General features: G+C 40.6%; 1 protein-coding gene across 1 annotated transcript in view; it reads right to left on the reverse strand.

Annotated features, from left to right (window-relative positions):
- Nucleotides 1-9,832, reverse strand: part of AGPAT4 (1-acylglycerol-3-phosphate O-acyltransferase 4) — a 49,852-nt gene extending 40,020 nt beyond the window's left edge. The window contains exon 1 of the mRNA XM_054395974.1: nucleotides 9,655-9,832. Coding sequence (XP_054251949.1) covers nucleotides 9,655-9,832 — 178 coding nt within the window. The remainder of the gene's footprint in view (nucleotides 1-9,654) is intronic.
- Nucleotides 9,833-24,080: the final 14,248 nt, after the last annotated feature.

Raw genomic sequence — 24,080 nt, forward strand, 5'->3', positions numbered from 1 at the left:
ACTATTACCCAAAACAAAGTAGGCACTCTGCACATTCTGCGTTCGGCAGTGGGGGCAGTTGCTGGGCTGTCTGGCTGCTGTTTCTTCTTCTCTTCTGGCTGAAGATAACACACTGACCTTGGCAGCTAAGTTAACAACTTTCTGCTTAACTAACTCTGCTTCTCTGTCCAGGGGGGTCTGGGGGGAAGCTCCTGGGAGAGAGAGAGGCCCCTTTGGGAGGGTCCCCTTGGGGGGAAACAAAGGGAGATCGGTTGTGCTTTTCTGTTGATTGTATATATTTGTAAGTGTTGTGAATTTTGTATATTTGTATATATTCATTGCATTTCATTGTAGATTTTAGACTCTGCTTGTAAATACAGCCTTCATTTGCTTCCAGACTGAGCTAGCCTGGTTATTGTTGGTGGAGGGGGGAATTTCAGCTCACACCGACACAACTTCAACTTTCAAACCAGAGTTGACCATTTATTAAAAAAAGGCCCACACAATTCAGTCAGGAATGTGGACAGGAAGCAGGATTTTATCTAACATCCCTAAGTGGGGGGCACAAAGGGAACTTAGAATTGGCCAGAGATATCACTGCCATTGTTCACTTTTCAGATATAGAGAGCAAAGCTGTATAGAAACAGTGGCAAGGCAAGCATGCAAGGCAGCATTCTTTCACAAAGCAGAGGGCAGGCAGATGAAAATGGAACTCACTAATAATTGCTCAAACGCATGCTCTACAAAGGGTAGTTTGTGACTGGCAAATAGGCTACAAGGAACATTTCAGAAGTGTCATTTGGAATGAAGTACAAAGAAAGATACCACTTTTAAATAGTAACAACCACCTCCTCCCAACACTTAGTAATCTGTCAACATAACTTCTAGATGAAAATCACAGATTATAGAAGATACGTTAAGTAGTTAAAAACCAAACCAAATTAAAAAAAGCCCATCTTACCCCTTCAGCTGGTTCTGTAAACTATAAGAATCAAACACAACATTAAGCTGAGAAGTGATTTTTGCATCAATCATAATTAAACATTTCCTGAAAACTGATGGTACAAATGTTTTCTTTTTCCCAACTCATCCTCAACTGGAATAAAAATAATCCTTGATTCCAGTGTAGACAGTGTAACACCATGCTGAGTTACACAAAATAAGGATCAGGCTCATCACACCCATTATAAAGTTAAAGCTTTATCTGTGGTCTAATCTTGGCAGTTCAATGCTTGCTTAATTATGGAATTAAAATCTGCATGTACGCAAGACCTGGCTACCGTGACAAGCAAAAAGTATTGCACTTTATTGAAATATTATGGCTTTAATTTTGAAGGCAGGCATTACACAATGATAGTTGTGGTGCTTGCTGTGCCTCAGCTCCATGAACACAATCCATTTTATTTTCTTACACAACGAAGACAACAAACACTTTATTGATAAAAAGTGTTTCACCTGCTTTAATGGGAGTGTCATCAACCTTTTCCTAGATAAAACATACTAAACAAGATGGTTTAATATGGGCAAGCTTACATTCCTGTAACAATGCCAAGCTGTAATTGCTTTGGGAACCAAGATCAGAATCAGATTTAATGAAGGATCCTAAATGCCTTCAATATACCCTTAAAGTTAAGGGTATTTCACATTATCATAAGGGATATGATTGGAACTGAGAACTTGTGCTTAAAACTTGTACTAATGTACATGTCATGCCTCTAGTATTTGAGCCAGCAGCTCTGATCTGGACATGAGCCTAACACAGGACCTTTTCCAGTCACTGCATGTGTACTGAACATGACCTCACTTCCCAGCTCCTATTCCCATATCGCCTTCCCTCTCAAAATGCACACCGATCATTAAAGTTTGACCAAATAGATTCTTTTTTTTCTCATGTAACATCAATAAAATGTAAAAAACAAATTTACTTCAGGTGGAAGGGAAATTATAAGTCAGCATATGTATTCTTGAAACAAGAAGTTTAAATTGATACTGCTTTTTCTACCGCATTCTTGAGCTAAATGGGTGGAGCCACTGCTCCTTTCAAACTATCTACATGCTGAAAATTAAAAGCGACCCTCCCTTCAGAAAAAAAAACAAAACAAAACAAAAAAAAAAAACCCCAACAACAACAACAGCTGCACACTTCAAAATTTCATTTCACAGCTTATACTGCCTACAAAAAACCTGCTTCTTTCCAAGTTACACAGCCTGTGGAACAAAGCCAGCCTCTCAAGTTCAAGGGGTCTAAACACACACAGTGATCTGAAGTAGTCACCAGTGTTTTAAATTGCTCTTTTCAGACCCTTTGGGAAAATTAATTATTTAAGAGCCACATGTCAGAGAGATTTGTCTCACATTTGAAGGCTCCTCTTACTCTTATTCCCAAATGAACTTAGCAATACTCCCACGTTTCAACAGACCAGCAATTCCTCGAGGCAACAGGACCAGTCAGTCCAGATAACAATCAAGCAGGCATTTCCTCCTGCTCTTCTGTGCACCAAGACTGTCCCCAAAGGCAGCACATGACTTCTTGTTCAAGACCTAATGAAGCACCAAAGGGAGCAGCAGAAATGACCTTCCAATCAAAATGCTAGAATTCAGTAAAAGTGCCCTTCCAGACAGACAAGTTGATCCTATGGGTTTCATCTGCTAACATTTCCTCTTCATATCGGAAGAAAGATATCCTACAAAGGTACCCGCTTGCAACAGAGACTGCTCATGTATGACAGCAGACAACCTTCCTATCGATTTTCTGGTCTTCCATGTTTAAAAATGCAATAACGATTACAGAACTTTTCTCCAGCATGAAATTAATAACACAAGCTGGAGATAAAGGAGAAACTCTAGCATCCTGACTCTTTCCTTGAAGGCCAAAGACAGCATTATCATTCACACCCCATTTGGGACAAAGTTCTCAACAGTATTTTCAATCTTTTCATTTTGTTCACAGGAACAGCCTTTGAAAATCAGGCCTGAAATTTATTATATCACTCCAATATACCACATAACACAGAAAGAACCTAGTACACAACTGCTCTAAATAGCAATCCAATTCCCATCTTTCCAACATAGAAAAAAACCCCACCAACTTTTCAAGGACTTAATTACATGCTACATACAAAAAGGTGCAGCACATATCAAGTCTTGTCTATCCTATTATCTTTAAGTCACTAAGTCAAATAGATTGGGATGCTCCTGAGACATTGTTTGCCCTTCTGCTCACCTACATTTGCATAATGGCCTATTTATCAACCATCATTTGCTTTCCCCATATTGCTTCATATCAGAATATAGTCTGTATCACAAGGACTCATGGATCTGCCATTCCAACCCTTCTAATTCACCACTGAGGACTGCACACAACTATAGTAAACTACAGGCTATTGCCACACAACGAAGGAAATTTAAATCACCCTTCAGGAAATTTTGAATTTTAGGCATGAATTAATGTCTAAACTTAAGCTTTATTCCAATCAGTAGTTTTCTGAACTCTTAGCTTTTTTAAAAAAATCTTGAAATACAGTGTCATACTAAAAGAAAAATGTACTGTGAACTCCATTTTAAACTCTAAATAGACTAAGAATATTGGGAAACTAGCTATTTTGCCTCTGCATGTTGCTCCTTTTCTATAAGCACAAAAAGCAATAAGTGCTCAAACAATAAATTGATATGTTTTAGTTGGTAGGACAACTCATTGATAAAAATTCAGCTGAAATCAGTTTGCCTTCAATTTCTAAAAACATAGTCCCATCCAGCCAATGAAAGTACTTTTCTGAATACGGCAAGATTAATATCCCCTCCCTGTCTTTTACCTCTGTACAAAGAATAGCATTACAACATTCCATCACACAGGCCCTACAGATAAATTGACTTTGAAGGAAGTAACTAATTCTTTAGTTCTGTAGCTTGCCAGTATAGAGTCCTCAGCAAACTTGAGCATCTTTAGATGAGACACCATAAGAGGTAAGGAAAAGCCTGGAAAATGTCAGGGAATGTTGTGTGTTTGCTTAAAAAAAAAAATGCAATAAATGACTCCATAGCGTTTGAGGACTGTATAGGATAAGAGCTCCTTTATAGAAGCAAAACTATGTTAATAACAGCTCCTGTCCAAAGACTCACAGCTGCAGATCTCCCATGTTTTTCCAAAAAACAACTGCAAGCTTCTTTAGAAATGACAGAAAGAAATTAAGTCTGTACAATCACTCCCTGTATTTCCTTACCTAACACAGGCAGCACATACACCAAGATCTTTGACTAGCAGTACATATTGATTCCTGAATTATTATTTTATGTTTAAGAGAACCACATTAGTAACAATGAGCAGTAAGAAATTTATGTACAATAGAAAACTCCTCACGTACTAGGAAGTTTGCTTGTATTGTAACTTTCAAAGAAAACCCTGCATGCAGAGATGCAATACACTGGAGATTCAATTTAGAAACCCAGGTAAGTGCACTGAAGAATAATCAGACTAAAGTGTACTTCCCAATTCTTTAACCACGATAGAAAGGAAACATTAGTTCTTCACAGTTTAATGCAATTTGCTTGAATACATAAAAAACACAGATGTAAAATACAAACAAAAGGGGACTAACAGAAGAGCAAAGAAATCTACCCACAAAAAAACCTGCACCATAAGCTCTTTGTGGTTCCTTATTTTGTTTTGAACATTATTTCGGCAAAAACCAAAATGGGTCGGGCAAAAGAATAACTGCCTCCCCAAAATCAAGCAGATGAAAGAACTGGCTTGCACACATTTCCATATAGTTTCTTATCCAGAGTTAAAGCATTCCTACTTCTGAACACAGTGTTGAAAGAAACAAATGTAAGCATTTACTATGGCCAGACAGATGCAAAGGAAATTCAACAACATAAATTTAGATTGCCCGACAAGACCCTGCTACCTTACAACAGTCTCCAATATAAGAAAACAGCATAATCCTCTAACCTGAAGGTTGGAATAGTCATAGGAAATAACCACCTAGCCATAGAGGAGTACCAAGCTTGTGCACTCAGAAGCTCTTTCATCTCAAGTGTCATACTGAAAAACCTCAAGTACCTGCTGAAAGGAAACATTTCTTCCTACCAGTTTGACAATCTTTCTGCAAAATGTTACTCACACACCAGATACTTTCATTGGACCCACTGCTGAAATCCTTACTGCAGGACAAGCCTGAAAACCACAGCTTGCTGCTATGTGACTTTCATGTTTTTGCAAGAGGATGAATCACTTAGGTCTACGCTTTCAGTGGTGCACATAGCTCAGAAGGAAACAGGGGAGCAGAGGTAGCCAATCAAAGCAAGACAAGACACACTGCACCTCACTTGGATGTCACACCAGTAGATTTATTCCCTGACCAAACAGGAGAATTCAAAATTCCTCCTGTAATTCTGCCTATGGACGTAGTGTTCTACCCCAGACAGGGTTGGATTACTGGTAATTTGTATCTGCTTGTAACTGGTGGTAACTATCAATGAGCTACTCTGCATCCTTGCAATAAGATTACACAGGATCCTTCAGATCTCTTATCAGCTATCCTTTAGATTTAGTACCATTTTAGCAAATAAAATAAGGCCTATAGCTAAAATGGGGTTTCTAAAAGTGTGGGTCTCTTAAGAAGAATTTTCTTCTGATTGTGATTCATACTTAATGAGAAAACTACTGTAGCACCAAATTTGTACAAACATTAATGTCTTCGTATTATATGCTATGAGTTTCAAGGTTTGGTCTCAGTGAGGAACTGTACAGATAACCAGCAGCATTATCACAAGTACTTAACAGGTATAGAAGGGTATTAGGAAGCAGGCTGGAGGAAGGCATTAATGAATCAAAGCAGATGACATTTTGGAGTTGATTACTTCTTCTCAAACAAGACATCTACATTGTTAAAGGAACTAGTAACTTTTGCAGGCAAAACTCATTCCAGGGCGGTCCAGGAGATCTACCTGGACCCTTTGGAAACTTCAAAAGGGTAATCAACCATAAAAGCAAATAGAATCATAGAATCACAGGTTGGAAAAGACCCCCAGGATCATCAAGTCCAAACATTGACCCTACTCTACAAAGTTCACCCCTAAACTATATCCCCAATGTACCACATCTAAATGACCTTTAAACACATTCAGGGACAGTGACTCAACCAACCTCCCTGGGTAGCCTATTCCAGATGTTGGACCACTCTTTCTGTGAAAAAAAATCTTTCCTAATGTCCAGTCTAAACCTACCCTATTGCAATTTGAGGGCATTCCCTCTTGTTCTATCACTAATTACCTGTGAGTGAAGACCAGCACCCTATATAGGATCTACCAGAGGGAAACCTCTGTATGCTTCTGTGCAGTCACACACACACACAAGCTTGCAGGACAATAATTCCAACAACTCAGTACTAAGATAGCGGGGCACATGCCATCATATGACAAGAGAATACTCAATAACAAAAAGAAAACGTTTCAAAGTCACATTCCCTGCTACCCCTTAAATGGATCCTGAGTGATTTTACAAATGATATTTCACTATCACTTGAAGAGTTAACAGGTTCTTATTTCAATATTATGGTGTACATCCTTAAGTTTACTTTCTGCCTCCCTCTGTCTCCCCCAGAAGAAGAATCAGAAGCAAGGAAGAGCTGGGAGGTTTTGAGTGCACCCTCAGGTGGGGAGAAGGGAAGCCTGGGACTTTTGGGTGTGGTATAATGGAAAACTCTGTGCTTGGGATATGCTCATTACTATGCTTTGCAGTTTCTGTAGAATATCAATTACTTTTCCATTTAAACTTTCCATCACTATCCAATCCATTTGTGTGAGCATAGTTCTTTTTGCCCTCTCAGGGCAGTAGAGCATCTGTCCTGCCTAAAACCAGGACAGGGCTGCAACATACTTCAAAGCTTGAAAGATTGCTCTCTCACCATTATTTTGTGAACAAATAATGATACATTTTATTTACCAACAGACACGTTTTCAGGAGAGGTACAATTCAGATAGCTCCTTGTGAGACTGCTGACTACCAGTATGATTTGGACAAACAAAACTAGAAGTTCTCAGACACAAAATTTATATACACAGACCACTTGGAACATAGTTTTGCCCCACATTAATGGAATTAATTTTTTAACACTAAAAGGCAATCTAGCTGTAGAAGCTAATATTCTTCTAGAGATTTCATAACTTCTCATATATTACTTTTACATCAGAGGAATACTTCCCACTGCCCTTACTTTGATAGATTCAGTAAATCAGACACTAGCTTTTCATATTCTGCCCTCTTTTTTCCTATCCCTTCCCACCTGCTCAACCACACCAGAGCAAAGAATTGTCCTCTGCTCCAGAACCACCATGGAACAAACAAGAAGCACAATGGGCAAGGGCTCCTTTGAACTCCAGGTGAGCAGTGGATTGCACACAGAAAGGCAAAATAATCTTCAGGATAAACATGACCCAAATACTACCACAGAGCCTTATTCAGATGGTCAGTTCTCACACTGTAAAGTCTACATAGTTGTAGGTGAAAGGAATTTCTGTCTCGCATCAGTTAGCCAAGATGATGAGCTTGAAGCAGTTCTCAGGTTCCTCTGGTTTTGTTTCTAGAAAGCTCATTCATAGGAAGAATCAGTTGCCCTCTTAGTTTAGCTGCAGTCAATGAGCAGGTATCAGCATGCCTCTTTCCATGCAAAGGAGGGCCCTCCTCTCAGAGCAATGTATAAACTGCAGCCTACATAATGTTAACGTTACCCAGAGGTGTAATAACATCCCTTTCATAGCACAAGAATAGGTATTAGTACTATTATAATTTATTTATGAAGGCAAATTAGAAGCTAAGTCAATAGCTTTTAAGGCCCTTATGCACCTGTCCATACAGCCACACCACTGTTGTCAGATCTTTTGTTTACACAGTTCACATCATGCAGAAAGTCAGCAGGAGGCCAGGTTGCCACTCACTCTGGGAGCAGAAGGTGGATCTCAACACAAGGAGAAACTAATTTTTTCCCAACAGTGAAGCAAGAGGACAAGTTATCAACTGCTGCTCCAGTCACAGGCAAATACCTTGCTGAGTAAACACATAAAGTGCCACTAAAGTGCGTGTCCCACTCTCACACATAGTCTTGGGACATAATTCTCCCATGTGCCAAACTCACTTCCTCCATAGCACTGCACCTGCCTACCAAGTGCAAAATGGTTCCAGAAGTGTAAACCACTTTCCAACTGCCTTAGCAAGCTATGCAGCCACGTGCACAGACAGCACTAATACCCGAGACAATCTGTTCCCTCTAAGTGTTTGGTCAACTTTAGAAGCAAATGCAGAAAAATCATGTGTAGCCTTTGTGGTGGTTTGTTGTCCTCATGTAAGATGGAGGAAGGCATGTGACATTTTACCCCTCAGACAGCTCCTGATGAATACTAACAATTCTTTCCCTATCCAGGCTCTGGCTCTCAGAACAGGTGACCTGAAAGAAACCATTTTGCTGCATTTCTGCATAAAATTCTTGAATGGTGTTGGAGGGCTGTTTTCCCTGGTAGGAAACCATCCATAACCCATTCAGCACTGATAGTGACATCACACTTGAATAATCTCTAGGGAGCCTCAAAAGGCATGCATTTTGCAGCAGTTTCAATTTTAGAAAGTATTTTTGAGTTTCAGAAGGGCCCAGGGAAATCTCTCTGGAAAGTGGACATGCACTTATTTAGCACACTCCCTGCTACCGAACACAGGCACATTAGGCTATTTTTAATAGCTTCTGTGTAGAATTCTATTTTAAACCAAAAGCAGTTATGTGGAAGTCAGAAGCTGCACTGACAATGCTACAATACTAAATCTGCAGTCATAGCTCTTTAAAAACAAATACATAAGCAGACTCATAGTATCAAGAAACCTACATGTTCTCTGAAAATCTACTATTGACAAGTGGAGATTGTACCAACCTCCTACTGACAAAGAAGAAATTAATGGATACAAGTCTCATTCATTCCACTGGAATTACCTACTTCAGTCAAGTGTCAATGAATTGTCATGTTTCCTGGCAGTTACAAAGGTCTGGTCATTCTACAAGTAATGTTCTGGGCTTACACTCCCACCTCCCCCAGAAAATAAAAATAACTGCAACTCCCACTTCTTTCAATACATTATAACTATATGCATATACTGAATATATACCAATGCACCTTAAGGTTCGAAATGCCTATTCAAAGAAAGAGTAGTTTACAAATGGCTTAAGAAAGAAGCACATGGAATCAAAGATTCTTCCTTTTTTCCTGTTATTTCCCAGACCTGAACAGTATTCACACATGAAACACCCAAATCAAGACCAAAAACAATATCACACATGAAAGGATTATTGTAAATAACTTGTTAACACTATAAGCTATAGATAATGCATCTTAGCTATTGTTTGGTCAATATTTCTAATTTGGCTTAATGGAACATGAAGGACAGCCAAACAAGAGGCAGTCTTTCTTCAACAGTCTCAGTCAAGCAAGTATATCAATATAAAAGAGCAAAACATTTCAGCAGAACACGACATTTCAACAAAATATACACCCACCTCTTCAAGCACATGCAAGTGATGTAGGAAGTGGTAATGACCTTCACATAGGTTACTTCGAAATCTGTTTCAGAACTTTTCTACCAATTCCCTCCCAATAAAATACAAAAATATTTTTAAAAGCAAAATGAAATCTTACGGCTTGAAATGCAGTAAGCCAGCCTGCAGTTGATCCTCCTGAACAGCTGCTTGTTGATTGGCCAAAGTATAAGTGTAAAGAGTTGAACGAAGTTAATGATCAATCCTGACACTATAAATATGTAGCAGATCAGAAGGTGGCAAATGAACTGAGACTTCAGAAAGCCAACGATGTCCATGATTTGCTGAGAAAGCAAGAGGGTTCCTTCAGACCCAAAATTCAGAAGACAACCTGCAAAAACCAAATAGTATCAGCAGTTACAAAGCGCATTTATTTCTATAAACAGATTGTTAATATAAACTTCCCATTTTACACTTAAATACACTAAATACACTAAAATTAAACTTAATTCTATTGTACAAAAAGGTCTGATGACAATGCTTGCAAAAGTAAGCATGGAAAGCAAATACTCTATATCTGAATCAATTTACAGTTGGCTTTGGAAATATTCACATTTTAGTCCTAATTCTGCAAAACCCATGAGTATGAGACTCCGTTTGATGGACTACAATACTCCTCTATCAGGTCTTTATTGCCAAACATGAACAAAATAATCCACATATATCTTGATTTGAATTGTCTGTACTTTATAAAATACATACTGTGGTCTCTGTTATCTTCAAAAGCAGCTCCAAATTAAATGCAAGCTTTAGGGATTTAAGTTAGAAACTGTGCTTTCCTCTGCAGGCTATGGCAGCCATACTCCCCAAGCAAGAGGTAAGTGGCAGCTCCTTAATTCTAGCTTTATTGGCTTGTTCCCTTGTCACATTCAAACATCAGTTGATGTTGGAAAGAGAATAAAAGCTTGGCTAGGCAATAATTTGCTCAATTATTCCATGACACTTGTAGTTCTGTCAGTTATACTTCATTAATCCCAGAAAGGAACCATCAACAACAGTAGTAATCCATGACCCAGCAGTGTTTCCAGGGGGAAAAAAAAATCAAGTTTTGGGTTACTTAAGAAATATTTGTATAATTATAGAAAGAACCAGCCCAACCATCCCATCTGAGCATTCAGAGGAAGCATCCTCTGCCAAGTATACTGGCATACCAAATACTATACTGACTTCTCCACCTCCCATACACTACCACTAGCTAGTGTTATTTGTTAAGAGAAAAAACATGAAGGCATGATCTCTCATTAAGGAATGTCCCAGCTAAGCAGTAGGTGCTAGTATCCTGTTCCACCCACTGTTCCACCATCCACTGTTTCTCCCTCTGAGGCACAGGAGATTTTGCCAAGGAAGGAAGCTCTGAGACAGCATTTCTGAATGTGCCAGTCATAGGCAATAACAAAACTGCACCTTGTCAGAATCTCAGGGAATTAACTCATGAAAAAAATCTTTATGTCTATCTTCTTAGTTTATACGAGACACCATTATATGAGGCACTGAGTCTAGATCAGTGTCCTGAAACATTTGGTTTACTGCCCTTGCTGACTAGGCTAACCACAGCAAAGACCACACACAAGAACTGCAGCAAAGCAATAGGAAGTTATTTAAACTGCAAGGAATATGAAATAAAAATTAAGAAAGACAATCTGTATTGTTGTTTATATGCAGAAGTTATAGGAGTTTCAAACTTATTGTTAAAAGATAAAATGCGCCCTTTGTGTATCACAGATTTTGTTCCCTTTATCTTGATATACTATTCCAGGAGGTCAAGGGAGGTGATTCTCCCCCTCTACTCTGCTCTGGTGAGACCCCACCTGGAGTACTGTGTCCAGTTCTGGAGCACCTATTACAGGAAGGATCTGGATGTGCTGGAACGTGTTCAGAGAAGGGTCACGAGGATGATTTGAGGGCTGGAGCACCTCTCCTATGAGGAAAGACTGAGAGTTGGAGCTATTCAGGTTGGAGAAGAGAGGAAGCCTTATTGTGGGCTTCCAGTATCTTCTTAAAGGGGCCTACAAGAAAGCTGGTGAGTGACTTTTTAGGGTGTCAGGTAATGATAGGACTAGGGGGAATGGAACAAAAATAGAAACGGGCAGATCTAGATTGGATGTTAGGAAGACATTCTTCACCATGAGGGTGGTGAGACACTAAACAGGTTGCCCAGGGAAGTGGTGGAAACCCCATCTCTAGAGGTTTTTAAGGCCAGGCTGGATTTGGGTCTGAGCAACCTGATCTAGTGTGAGGTATCCTGGCCCATGGGAGGGGATTTGGAACTAGATGATCCCTGAGGTCCCTTCCAACTCTAACAATTCTATGATTCTGTAACCAAAGCAGACAGACATCATCAGGAGCTCAGAATGGCAGCACAGGCCTCTGTAGTAACTAGTTATGATACTCGCAAAGAGTTTTTCCAGGTTTAACCAATTATTCAATTAAAGACATTTCTGAGAGTGGGAGACACTTTTTAGTGTGGCCTTTGATCAAAGGCTTTTTTTTGGTTGAAGGCTAAGTAGAATGAGAAACATTACGTAGTAGGAACCATTGCAATGATTTTTGCCCCAGTCTCTTCATCACACACTCTAAGATAAAGCACTTTATTAAAAAGAAGTAAACACAAGATTTCAATAGCTTTACAGTGCAAGATACAAGATTTCATTTCCCTAATTCAGACTACTGTACTTCACCAAGTAGCAGGATTAGCTTTCTTCTTTAAAATAGGACTAGATTAAGTACATATGCAATACTTAGAAGGTACCTATTGTGTGCCATCAGCATACCTGAGCTGGAATTTGAATAACAGAACTAATTCTTAATTGGTACATGTGACTAGAGGAGGGCTTCATGGAGCTTTTAAAATTCATTTTATTTGAACCCCTCAATGCCTGAAGGCGTTCAAAAAATGTGTAGACATGGCACTTTGGGACATGGTTTAATGGCCATGGTGACCTTAGTTCAACTGCTTAGAAGTTTTACTAGAGTGAAAGCAACCAGTTACTTACAAGCAGATGGTTTAAAAGACTGTGCAGTGCTCACAACCCTGATGACTGGGTTTTCTTTGGCTAAAACTGATCAAAAGTTTTTTGTGTCAGCCCTTTTAATTCCATCCCACAGGATCACTCTAACCTAATGTAATATCCAGAGATCAGTATAGGAGACTGGATTAAAAAAAACAAAAAAAAGCCCACAAAAAACCTCCATAAAACAAGATTAAAGCATTGTCTACTTACACTGGAAACCTCAAAATTCACTATTTCACATAATAAAAATAAATCTGCTAGAGAAAGCAGTTGATTGGCAGACTTTAGTCCACCAATTTGTGCTTTTTTCTTTTCTTTATAATAATAGTCAAATTGCATTAAAATCTTATGTTTATATGAATCATTTACTTCATACTGAGTATTTAAAACAAAACTTCACAGAATCAAAATAAAGATGAAATGACCTTCATAAAACAAAATTACTGTTTTACAAATTTATGAAGCCACTATGGTATGTTTTTGAAGTAATTTATTCCTTGCTTTCATACGTGTTATCAAATTTTAATTCTGTAAAGTTTCTAAGATGTGTTTTAAAGCCAAATTAAATCTATTTAAGCAGTACTACTGAAACGGTCTAACCTCACTTGTAAAGGGAACAAGAAATTAGAACTACTGCTTAAATTTTGCTTTTCTGAAAAGGATACTAGACACATTAATTGTCTGATTAAATATAAGCTCTTTTCTCTACAAAATCTGCAACCCAAATATCGCTTACAGAGTGCTATTAGCTGAAGTTTGAGTTTCCCAGACATAAGCTCATTCTTCAAAGATTTTTTTAAATATGATAATTTATGGACTGTTTTCATTACTCAAACTCAAAGAAATTAAGTTTATTCTTGGTACAAACAACAAAAAAGTAGACATTTCAAGAATCAATTCTGAGCTTGTGAAAGAAATCTAGAAACTTGCTTTTTAAGAGCTCATAGGAACTTTGTCTTTAATATTAAAGTTCCTCATGGGTAACATCAACATAACACCAGTTTAGGCGATAAAAGAGTCGGGTCTTTAATTCTTAATCTATGATACTGGGTTAATAAATTACACTGATTTCCTTACAGATAATGGCTGAAAATTACAGCAATCTTTTGAAAACAAAAGGGCGAATCGATGCATTTTCTCAGAAGCTATTAAGATTGGAGAGCTGCCAAGAAGCTCTCTTCTATCAAACACCCCTTAAAACAAATTAGGGGAAAATGGCTAACTACAGCATCAAAATCCAATAGGAACATTCTTTAATAACAGTTTTTCTTTGGATATAAAAGTCTCAGACCTCAAATGTCTGATTAGGGATCAAGTCAACAAACATCTATTCAGATGCCTGAAAGATCATAGGATCAGGTTTAAAAGCAAACTCCATGATTATTAATTCTACCTCTTTCCCCTCCAGATTTCACTCTTCAGCAAGATCCACTGTGTTTTCTACTTCAACTACTCAGCATTTCCTTGTGCTGAGAATAACTGACCAGGAAGACATAGAAATGCTAGAAGAGCTGGACAACTCTCTTAAAATCATAGGATGTTAGAGGTTGGAAGGGATCTCCAGAGATTGAGTCCAATCCTGCTGCCCATTCTTGCATTTTCTCACTGAAACCAGATTCCTGGATGGATGAGTTACAGACACCAAGACTGTGAAAATATGCTCAAGTCAGATTACAGTAGTTTCAGCAGTGCCTCTAAATGAATTTCAGTTGCCATCAGAACAGTAGACAGCAGCACTGTATTTCATATCATTCTATTTTAACAATGCTTCTGTGATGAAATACACATGCAAAGCAAATCTTAGGAAGCCCTTGCACTCTTCACTGTCATTGAGCATCAAAAGCTAGTACAAGTGAGGTTATGTCCATGTATGTATTCTCCTTCAAGAATACATCAGTACATACTACCAAAAAAAAAAAAAAAAACAAACACCAAAACAACAACAAAAAAAACCCTCTATTTGCTTCATGCTTAATTAGGCTTTGAATCACTTCCTACCTCTCCCAGGCAACTACTGGAGCATTACCTCCTGTGTTGGGTTTAAATGGCAAGGTCTTGGTAGTGGGAGGGGATGCAGGAATGCCTTCCATGAGAATCCAACAGAAGCTGCTCTCCACATCAGACAAAGCCAGTTACAGCCAGCTCCAGAAAGGAGTCACCACTGCTGGCCAAAGCTGATGCTGGTGGCACCTTTGTGAATAACATAGTTAAAAAAGGGTAAAAGATGCTGCACAGCAGCTGTGAACAGAGTGAGAAAAATGTGACAGAAATGGCTGTGCAGGCACTAAAGTCAATGAAGAAGGAGGAGGAAGATATGCTCCAGGTGCTGGAGCTGATACTCTCTGCAGCCTGTGGTGAAGACAATGGCGAAGCAGGTTGTCCCTACTGCAACCTACGGAGGACCATGGTGGAACAGTTATCCATGGAGCCTTCTCAGAAGCAGGTTTTCAGGCAAGAACTGCATCCCATGGGGGACTCAAGCTGGAGCAGTCTTCTCCAGAAGGCCCATACCCTGTAGGAGGGACCCCAGTAGCAGCAGAGGAACAGTGCAAGGAAGAAGGCAGAGAGAATCTGTTACAGACTCACTGCAACCCCTATTCCCCGTTTGCTTGTGCTGCTCCGGCTGCAGCAGAAACAGGGATGTAGGAGAGGCAGGAGTCAAGCTGAGCCTAGGAACCAAAAAGGGCTTGGGGTGGAAGGTAGTTAGTTTTACTTTGTCTCTGTATTTCACCACCCTACTCTATTACCAACTTTCAATAAATTAATCTTCCCATAAGTGGAATCTGTTTTGCCCATGATGGTAACTGGAGTGATCTCCCTGTCTTTATGCCAGCCCACAAGCTTTTAATCTCATTTTCTTCCTCTGTCCTGATGAAGAAGGGGAGTGAGGAAGCAGTTTGATGTGTTCCTGGCAGTCAGTCAAGGTCAACCCACCACGCCTCCTCAGAAAAGCCCTAAATCAGGGAAAAATTTTAGCATTCTCTTAAGTCCTTCTCCCAAAGTTAAAGGCATTTAAGAATGCTTTTAAGTTTTCCTGAGGAGTCATGTATTCCTGAGGCACATATCTTGTAACACACACACACCACTACAAAGGAGAGATCAGTCAGTTTGGCTGTTCCAAAAGCTGAAGAATGAATACCGTCTACCACTAATTGTTAAGATTTCCAGTTTATAAACTTGCTACAAAATTGAATTTTTATTTATTTTCTATTGAGCACTGAGACAGCACAACAGAGTATAAACCAAAGAAATTAAAGTAACCCAAGTGTTTTTGAAGTGGTTACTTTATCATGATGCTTTCCCCTTCCCCTTTCGTATTTTCCTTCTGCTGTGATCTAATGTAATGCAAACTCTGCATGGCTTCCAGGACACAAATTCTCTGTGTATGCGTACTCTCTGCTGGTAAAATGCACAACATAGCTGCTCTTAGCCCTGACAGCCTCAACGCTCGTCCCTTTACCATGTAGAAAGGAAAGTGTTTATAGAGCGAAGCAAAGGGGATGACAGCAGCCTGGGAGAGGCATGCATAGTCTGAGAAGGAACAGGAAAGTTGGAGAGCCACTGCTCAGTCTTGCTCCCTCTTCCAGAAACACAAAACATTCAGGGAGGAGGGAGCTGAACAAGGAAGCCATAGGGAGTAGGGCTTAAACACAAAACAATACAGAACTCCTTGGATGTATGGGCTTTTAGCAATGGCAGGTCTTGATGTTAAGTGAGACATTTATTTGAAGAGGGCAAACCACTTTAAGTTAAGTACTTCTGTTCCAAGTTCCCAGATATATTATCAACAAACTATGTCAGGGTGAAAGTACAGCAATTATCTCAGGTGCAGAACATCAAGTTCACAAAAATAGTAGTGGAATGCAAGTTACTTCTTTCTAGCATGCCAAGTTTTGCTCTTCAACTGTTTCCCACCCAAGCAACTACATCATGCTTGCAGCCAGTTTAATATTTGCTCTCACAGGCAACATTAAGTGGATAGTCAAAGGTAATCAGGCCCACACATTACAGTCATCCGGTACTCTCCTCTAGGAAAAAACAAACTCTTCAAACTGTGTTTCTACAAAGTAACTTGAGTGGATCATCTGGCTTGCTGCAGAAGTACATGGAGCTTATCAGCTTATATGTAGCTGAATGTCTGCAACAAATTAAACCTTCTGAAATACAAATAAATGTAGGCATGTACATAAGTATGGATGCTATTGTGTTTTACATGAAACTGCAATACAGAACAGTAATGGACTATTTGAGGCAACTGTACATTTGAGATACAGAGATCAGAGTCTGTGTAGCTAAGCCATTGGTCAACACACAGCCTGTGAGAAACCTCTCAATCGTGAGATCCACATCATATTCCCCATGCACAGGAAATGAACACATTAAAATAACAGAGGTAGTGGGGACAGTACAGCAGTACATTGCCACCTGCGTTGTGGTATTTACCCAGCATTGAATGCACACAGCAGAGGTTGACCATGTCTGCACTGGGTGGGAATTTCAGGAACAGTTTCAACAGAGGAGTAGCTATTGAGTTCTCCAGTGGTTATTATAAAAACATTTATTTTAAAGGAATCCGAAGAAATGTGAGGCAAGAAACAAAGGAACCAGAGTTGGTTTTGCTTAGGAAGGGAGGTCTTTCCTATGAAGACTCATGATTTATGCCTGCTAAACACTAATTACTCTTATTTTAAAGAACTGTAAACTACATTCATAGCAACACAAAGGGTCAGCACAAGGTAGAGGAACTGCCTATATTCTCAACATACCAAATACTTCCCCCATATGGAAACTAGCTTTACTCCTGAGGCTATAAGGAAGCATGGATCACATTTGGTTCAAAGCTTTAAATATTTAATCCTGCTATTCAGACCCATAATGAGTTAGTTAGAAAGACTACAAATGTATCATCTCCTAACTCCAGTTTTGCAACAGGAAGCTTTCCATACCACTAACACACCTAAGTAGCTATATCCAGACAGAGAACTTTCACATACAATCAATGAGCTTATTAGCATGAGCAAATCCATTTCTATATGCAAGATGAAATCCTTTTTAGATAGGATTAAAAAACAGTGTAGATTTTTGTCAATTCTTTCCTGGATTTATCCATCCCCTCTCATGAAAACTACAGTGGCTTTATTTTAAGAAAGCCAGAGTATGCAAATAATGAATCATATATAATTTGCAGCAGGGGAAAAAAAAAATCTAGAAATTGGCAGAGATAGAGCATTAATCACTGAGCTGAGAAAACACCATGGTTGCAGTACCACTGCTTTACAAGTGGGCCTCTACCACCAAACCGTGGGCTAGCAAAAATTTTCTACTGTCCCCCAAAACTCAATATAAATGTTTTTAACAGTGTCCCCCTTTGAGCAGCTGCATGGCCTGCTGAGGAAAACCTTGTTCTCGCACTTGGTAGGTCTGAGCCCTGTCACACTCGCAGCGGGTACATGGGACAGATTGCATCCTCTGTGCTTCTAAATTACAGGGATATGAGGGAACAGAGCTGACTTTTGTGATGGGATCCAAAAGCTTCTAATACAAATCAAAAGATGTTGCTAAAAGTGCTGGAAATGAAAAATGCCATCAACCTGATTATGACTCTCATAGAAGATGAAAAAATTTTCATCTTCTATGAGAGAAAATTGCCTCCTTTGACGAAGCTACTTGCATATTCTTAATTAATGTGAAATAACATTCATTAGTATGCTCCTTGAATACTATGGAAACATTAAATGGAAAAAGATTTACAAGTTTTTCTTTTTAACCTCCAAGTGTTAATTTAATTTGTCTGCATTCTATCATATGACACTGAAGAGCATGAAGTAGCTGAATTTATTAGGAAAACAAAAAGTCAGAATTGGAAATGACAACATATACCCAAGATGTGACCACACCAAGACAAGTATACACAGGATAGTAATATAGGATAGCAATATTTATACATTCAGTATTTTCTAATGCTTCTTTCTCTAGAAAATAATTAACTGAAGAATGAATGTGGCAAGGAAGCTTCTGTATTTATTACTCAAAGAAAACCAACTGCTGCCTTAAAGAGGTAACACCCAATACTTAGAAAAACATATCTTACAGCTGAGATGTGGTTGGCATGGTTCCAAAAAATAGGATGCAGGCTTCAGTGAAAGGCTCAACTCCACCCACTCACAGAACAATCAGACATTCAGATGCAAGAGGAAAATCCAAATAAACATAATGACCACTTTACCTACATTTCAATGGTCCCATTCCACATCACTTTACGCTCACCTCTGCTTCTAAGACATGAGAACTCAGAACTGTTCTGCTACACCATGAACTCAGAATACTTTCAGCCTCCTCATTCTCCCTAATCATCAGTCCCCAGCAGCCTAATTTAATTTGAGAACTTCAAAGAATAAAAGCCTTTTTCAGAGCCACTGGATTTATCAAGTCCAATAAAGAAGGGAGGTTTTATTTTGGACCTCATTCAAATCCTGTTGAAGCCAAAAGAAATCTCTCAACAAGCTTCAGTATTCCTTGCCTCAAAACCAGACAAATGTGATATAACTAATCACTGAACTTGTATTCTCAGCACCTAAAAGCACGGCTAGTCAAAACCACCTCAAACTTCCAGCAAAATCATTCAGACAAAATGCTTGATCCAACAGCACTTACTTTAATGGATGGCAAGTGTGCAGGTGTTACAGTTCCTAAACACGCTGGCAAGAATCCAGTAACATTGTTTCTTTCAATTACTTTGATCATTTAGATACTTGGTTTACATTTGTTGGCTGTGGGCAGATAGTCATATTGCTCCTGCCTATCCTCTGCACATTCAACAACACTGATGTTATTTCATTGTTTTGTGGTAATTTTCACTAATACCAAAACAAGGGGGAAAAAATACGTTTGTGCAAGCTTCAGCACTGTCTAAACATATCCTTGCAACAATAAATTAAAGTCTTATTAACCTCTGACAAACCACCTGTGACCTGAAGAAAAACCTCATAAATTATTTAAGTGCACATGTAGCATGCTGCAGACAGAATGCTTCCAGACCTTCCAGAAGTGCACAGCAGCATGTGTACTAATGGTATTTTCCAAAGTGCTGAAAAACATGGTGAGAAGAGGCAAACTGACATGTGAAGTCAGGGATAAGAGGGACAGGGAGAAGCAGGAGGAAGTTTGAACTTTCACACAGCTGTCACTTGAAACGGATTAAAAATCACGTGCCATTTCTACATATAGAATTCCCAAAAATATGTTTTCTCCCTGTCTTTAACAGCAGGTTTTCAGTCACGTCTTCCACCTTTTTCTAATAGGTGAAAAAAAAATATATATAAATATATATATATATATATAATATTCATAGAATCTGCTAACTGAATCTACACAGGCAAAATTTTTCATTCACCTGGATCCTGATGGAAAACATGTGATTGACATTTAGCTTTGTTGGCCAGACTAAAAAGAAATCTGGTACCTGTCAGGAATTTTTCAGGCATTAATAAACAGTTGCACATGCATGTAAAATCAGTGAAGCTCCTAACCTAGCAAGTAAACCCTCCCTCAAGTGACCTTTATCTCTGACTTCTGTCCAGCCTAGAACTGGTTGTCTTTCCTTGTTCCTGTTATTCATGCTACAGCAGAAACCTCAAGTGAGGGCAGCTCTTCTGCAAGCAACAGAAAATTACTTCAGTGTTAAGCTCATTGTGGCAGAATATAACAAGATAGACAGAAAGGCTGAAGGTGAAAACAGAGGCATAGAAATAAAAAGGCTTTAAGTTCAAAACGAAGACCAGACCATAACCCAGCATGTCCCAGCTGTGGACTCACTAGTTGTTAAGACTGCTCTACTCAGTTCCTAACACATGGTTTATGTACTTTCTCAGAAAATTCACTACAGCCATCATCTTTTTTTCACAGTATCGAAGAATGGTTTTACGGCATCTTCATCCTTGCCACAATACACAGTTATTAATTTCCATTTCCTCTTTCCCTGAATTTACCTTGACCCTATCACATCTGTAGTCTGAGGCAATAGAGATCAGGGAAAAAAAAACCACAAAACTGAAGTGAGTCAGCAGTTGCTGAGCAGAACATGAGCATTAGTCAGAGACGATATGGGTACTAACCAGACAATCAAATGTGAATGAGCTTAAGACCACCAAACAACAGACTGGTGAGCAAGCTTTCCCAAAAGCCTGAAACTGAATCACCAGGAAAAGTTACTGAGCAGACAAAGCACTTAGGAAAAAACATGTATTTGGCAATCACTTACCACTGCCAAAACACAACAAAGAACACAGGGCACTGCACTCAGTCACACTTCTTGTTTCCTTCCAAAAAAGCCCACCACATTCAGTACAGCTAAATCAAACACACCTAAGGAGATAGTTGCCTTGACTCATAAAAAGTTTTCCTTAATGAGGGAGGTCCAGGGCTGCAAAAGCTTTTGCTGACTAAAGCATATGCACAGTGCACTATAACGTGGTGTTACCCTCTTGTTCATCTGCTCTCTTATTGGGACGTACCAACAGCAGTAGTAGTGACACAATTAGGTTAGGGAAGTGTTTTACATCATGCTTTACATCATGCTGTGGATATCTGACTTTTAAACATTTAAGCACAGATTATTAATACAAATTCTAAGGGCCAGAAGTGCATATTTGGTTAGCAAGAATAATCTCTTGCTAACCTCAGCACAGCAGTCACAGTGTCTTCCTGAGCTGACGGGAGTTCAAAGGATGTTATTTCCAGTCTTCACCTTCCACCAATAAAATCAGGGTATACAATAGAAAACAATAAACCTGCTCTTTTCAGCAGGGCAGAGAACAGTCATAGGATTCTCATCCATCACCTACAAGAGAAGCCTGCTCTTACAGGGCTCTTCTCTGTTACAGTACAGTAAATACCTTAAACTGTAAGTAATGCACAACTGTCACTCCAGGAAAGCACAGCTCGCTCAAGAGAGAAAACAAGTCCTGCTGCAGGCGCATCTGGACTTTGGCTGGACAGAACAAGACTTACTGAAAAAAAACAACCTCCCCATCAAAATGACACCTACTGGGTTTAAAGAAACAGTTAATTATCGTGCTCTGGGCATAAGCATTCTCTGTTCGGTGACTCTGGGCAAGTGCTGACCTCTCTTGTGCAGTTTCTCCACTCCTAAAATACAGTACTTACAGCTTCTTGTGAAGCACGTACTAAAATCTGTTGTTTAAGTGCTTGCCAACAACACAACCAAACTTTGCTTAAGAGCAGCTTACAATATTTTCTCTGTTTATTGCAGGCCTTGTGCTAAATTATTCCACATGCATCCTGGCCCACTGTCTTCCATAGAATATAATTAGTTTCATTTTCAGATACATCTTATTCAGGCATTATTATGCAAAACATTAATAGGATGAATAAAGCTATGCATAATATTTACACAAATTCCTAACTCTTTTAACCATAGCATTTGGGAAAACCCCACAGCATTTGATCAGATACAAACAGCTAGAAAAAGGTTCTGATCAGTAAACGACAGCAAACATTTACAGTACATCAACTATTCTAGAGATCCATGCAGTCTTTATATAGAGGTAGTCCCGACATACTATAAACAGACCTATGTATGTTTTCAGTAATCTTATCATTCACATAGCAAATTAGAGAAGTCTGCAAATTTCAGCTTCACTTGTTCCACAGTAGTTTCTCTAGTTCACCAGCTTTTCATTCTTTTGCAACTCATTCTTAATGTGAAGTGATCATCAGTACAAACTGAGGCTACAATCACTTGAGCTGGACACATCACTGTCTTTCAAGAACCACTTGGGGGGATGTTTTTTTCCCTGGAGCTTCTTGCATCCTTCCACGTCTTGTAAAGTATTTTCAGTTTTCATGTAGCAGCAAGGTCATATTCTCCCACACGAGCATCTGCCTGAGGTACATCATTCTACGTGTTTGCACACGATCTTGAAACATAACTCTTAGAAATGCATAACAAAGACTAAGTCTCTGTTTTACATTGTTCAAGCTGATGCGACTCTTCATTGTCTTTTGAGCCATATGAGTACTCACTTGTTGAAATAAATGTCACAAAAGATTACTGGTTAAAAATATCCCCCACATGGTATCAGTTGACAGACCTGAAGTCAGCTTGTGGTCATTCTTTAACTCGGCTTTAAAATCTTTCTTAAGAGGCACGGACGGAAGGCAGAGCTCCTTAAACACGTGAACTCATCACCAGGAAGGCAGTCTTCCCCTTTCCTCCGCCCAAGCACCACTCACGGACTTATAGGTACCACAGGAAAAACAGCTACCACGATCTGCGACTCGCACATCCCCTCCGAAATCTCAGGCGGTGGGGACACGCTACGGAGAAGCAACTTAGAGGCGGAGGCAGCAAACAGGCGATCGTACGCGCCCGTCTCCGCGGCAACCGCCCTACCCACCCCCTAACACCACCAGACCCACCACTGCGAGAGGTGAAGATCGAAAGGAAGGTGGAAGGGGCCGCTGCGACCGCTCGGCGCGGCAGTGCTCTGTGCCCTTCGGCGGAGGGGGACCCAGCGGGGCAGGCCGCCGCAGCTCCACCGTTTCCACGGAAACCCAGGCGCGGGCCGCGCTCGCCGCACAAAGGGGGCCCGCGAGCGGCAGCAAAATTCTCGGCGGCCACGGGAGAAAGGGCGCGAGGGGACCAGGCGCCGCCTGGGGAAACACGGCCCGGCAGCGAATAAATCGGGGAACTTTTGACCGCAGCCCACCTCCCGCCCCGCCGCGCCTGCATATCCCGCCAGCGGCAGCTGACCCCTCCCTCTCATAACTGGTACGGCATGCCGGGGGGCGGTTGTTTTGGGGAGGTGGCTGGGTCTGGGTTGCTTTTTTCGAAATGGAGAGCCACGCCGGCTGGAGAAGGATGGCCCCACACCTGAGGAGCTCGCTGGCCGCCAGAGAAGAAGCACGTACCTGGCGCCGCCGGGCCTTGATATGCGCGCCGCGCTGAGGCTCCGGGAGCGGGTGTGCGGCGGGGCGGCAGCCGAGCCGCACCAACTGCCACTAGTTTGCACGCGCCGGGAGGCGGCGGGCTCGGGCGGGGCCGCCAGGCTCCACCCGCCGGGCGGCTCCGGGAAGAACGGGGTGCCTCGCGCTTGTCCTTTCTGCCGCCGCCATGTCAGTTCCTCCCGTGACGGCGGGAAGGAACGACTTCTCCCCGTACCGGCTTTGCCTGCACCTCTGGGCGCTGCCCGACGGAGGCTGGAGCGGAGCGTGAGGGCCCGGCGCCGCACCGCTTCTAAGGAGAGCGTGTGAACGGCTCGGAGGAGGGAGTCGGAGCTGGGGGAAGCCGCAAAATGGGACGCAGGGTAGCCCCCGTCCACTGAGGGCAGCTGGTGCCTGATGAGGTGACTAGCCGTCGAGCCTTGTGGGGACAAACGAGGAGTAAGGATAGAGGGAACAGGTTGGGCAGTGCCCACACAGAGGCCCTCCTGGAGGGCGGGCTGCAGACTGCCGTAGGGTGAAGGGCACCCATGAGTATCTGTCTATTGAAGTA

Source organism: Indicator indicator, chromosome 2, assembly GCF_027791375.1.
Source record: "Indicator indicator isolate 239-I01 chromosome 2, UM_Iind_1.1, whole genome shotgun sequence".
NCBI classification, from domain to species: domain Eukaryota; kingdom Metazoa; phylum Chordata; class Aves; order Piciformes; family Indicatoridae; genus Indicator; species Indicator indicator.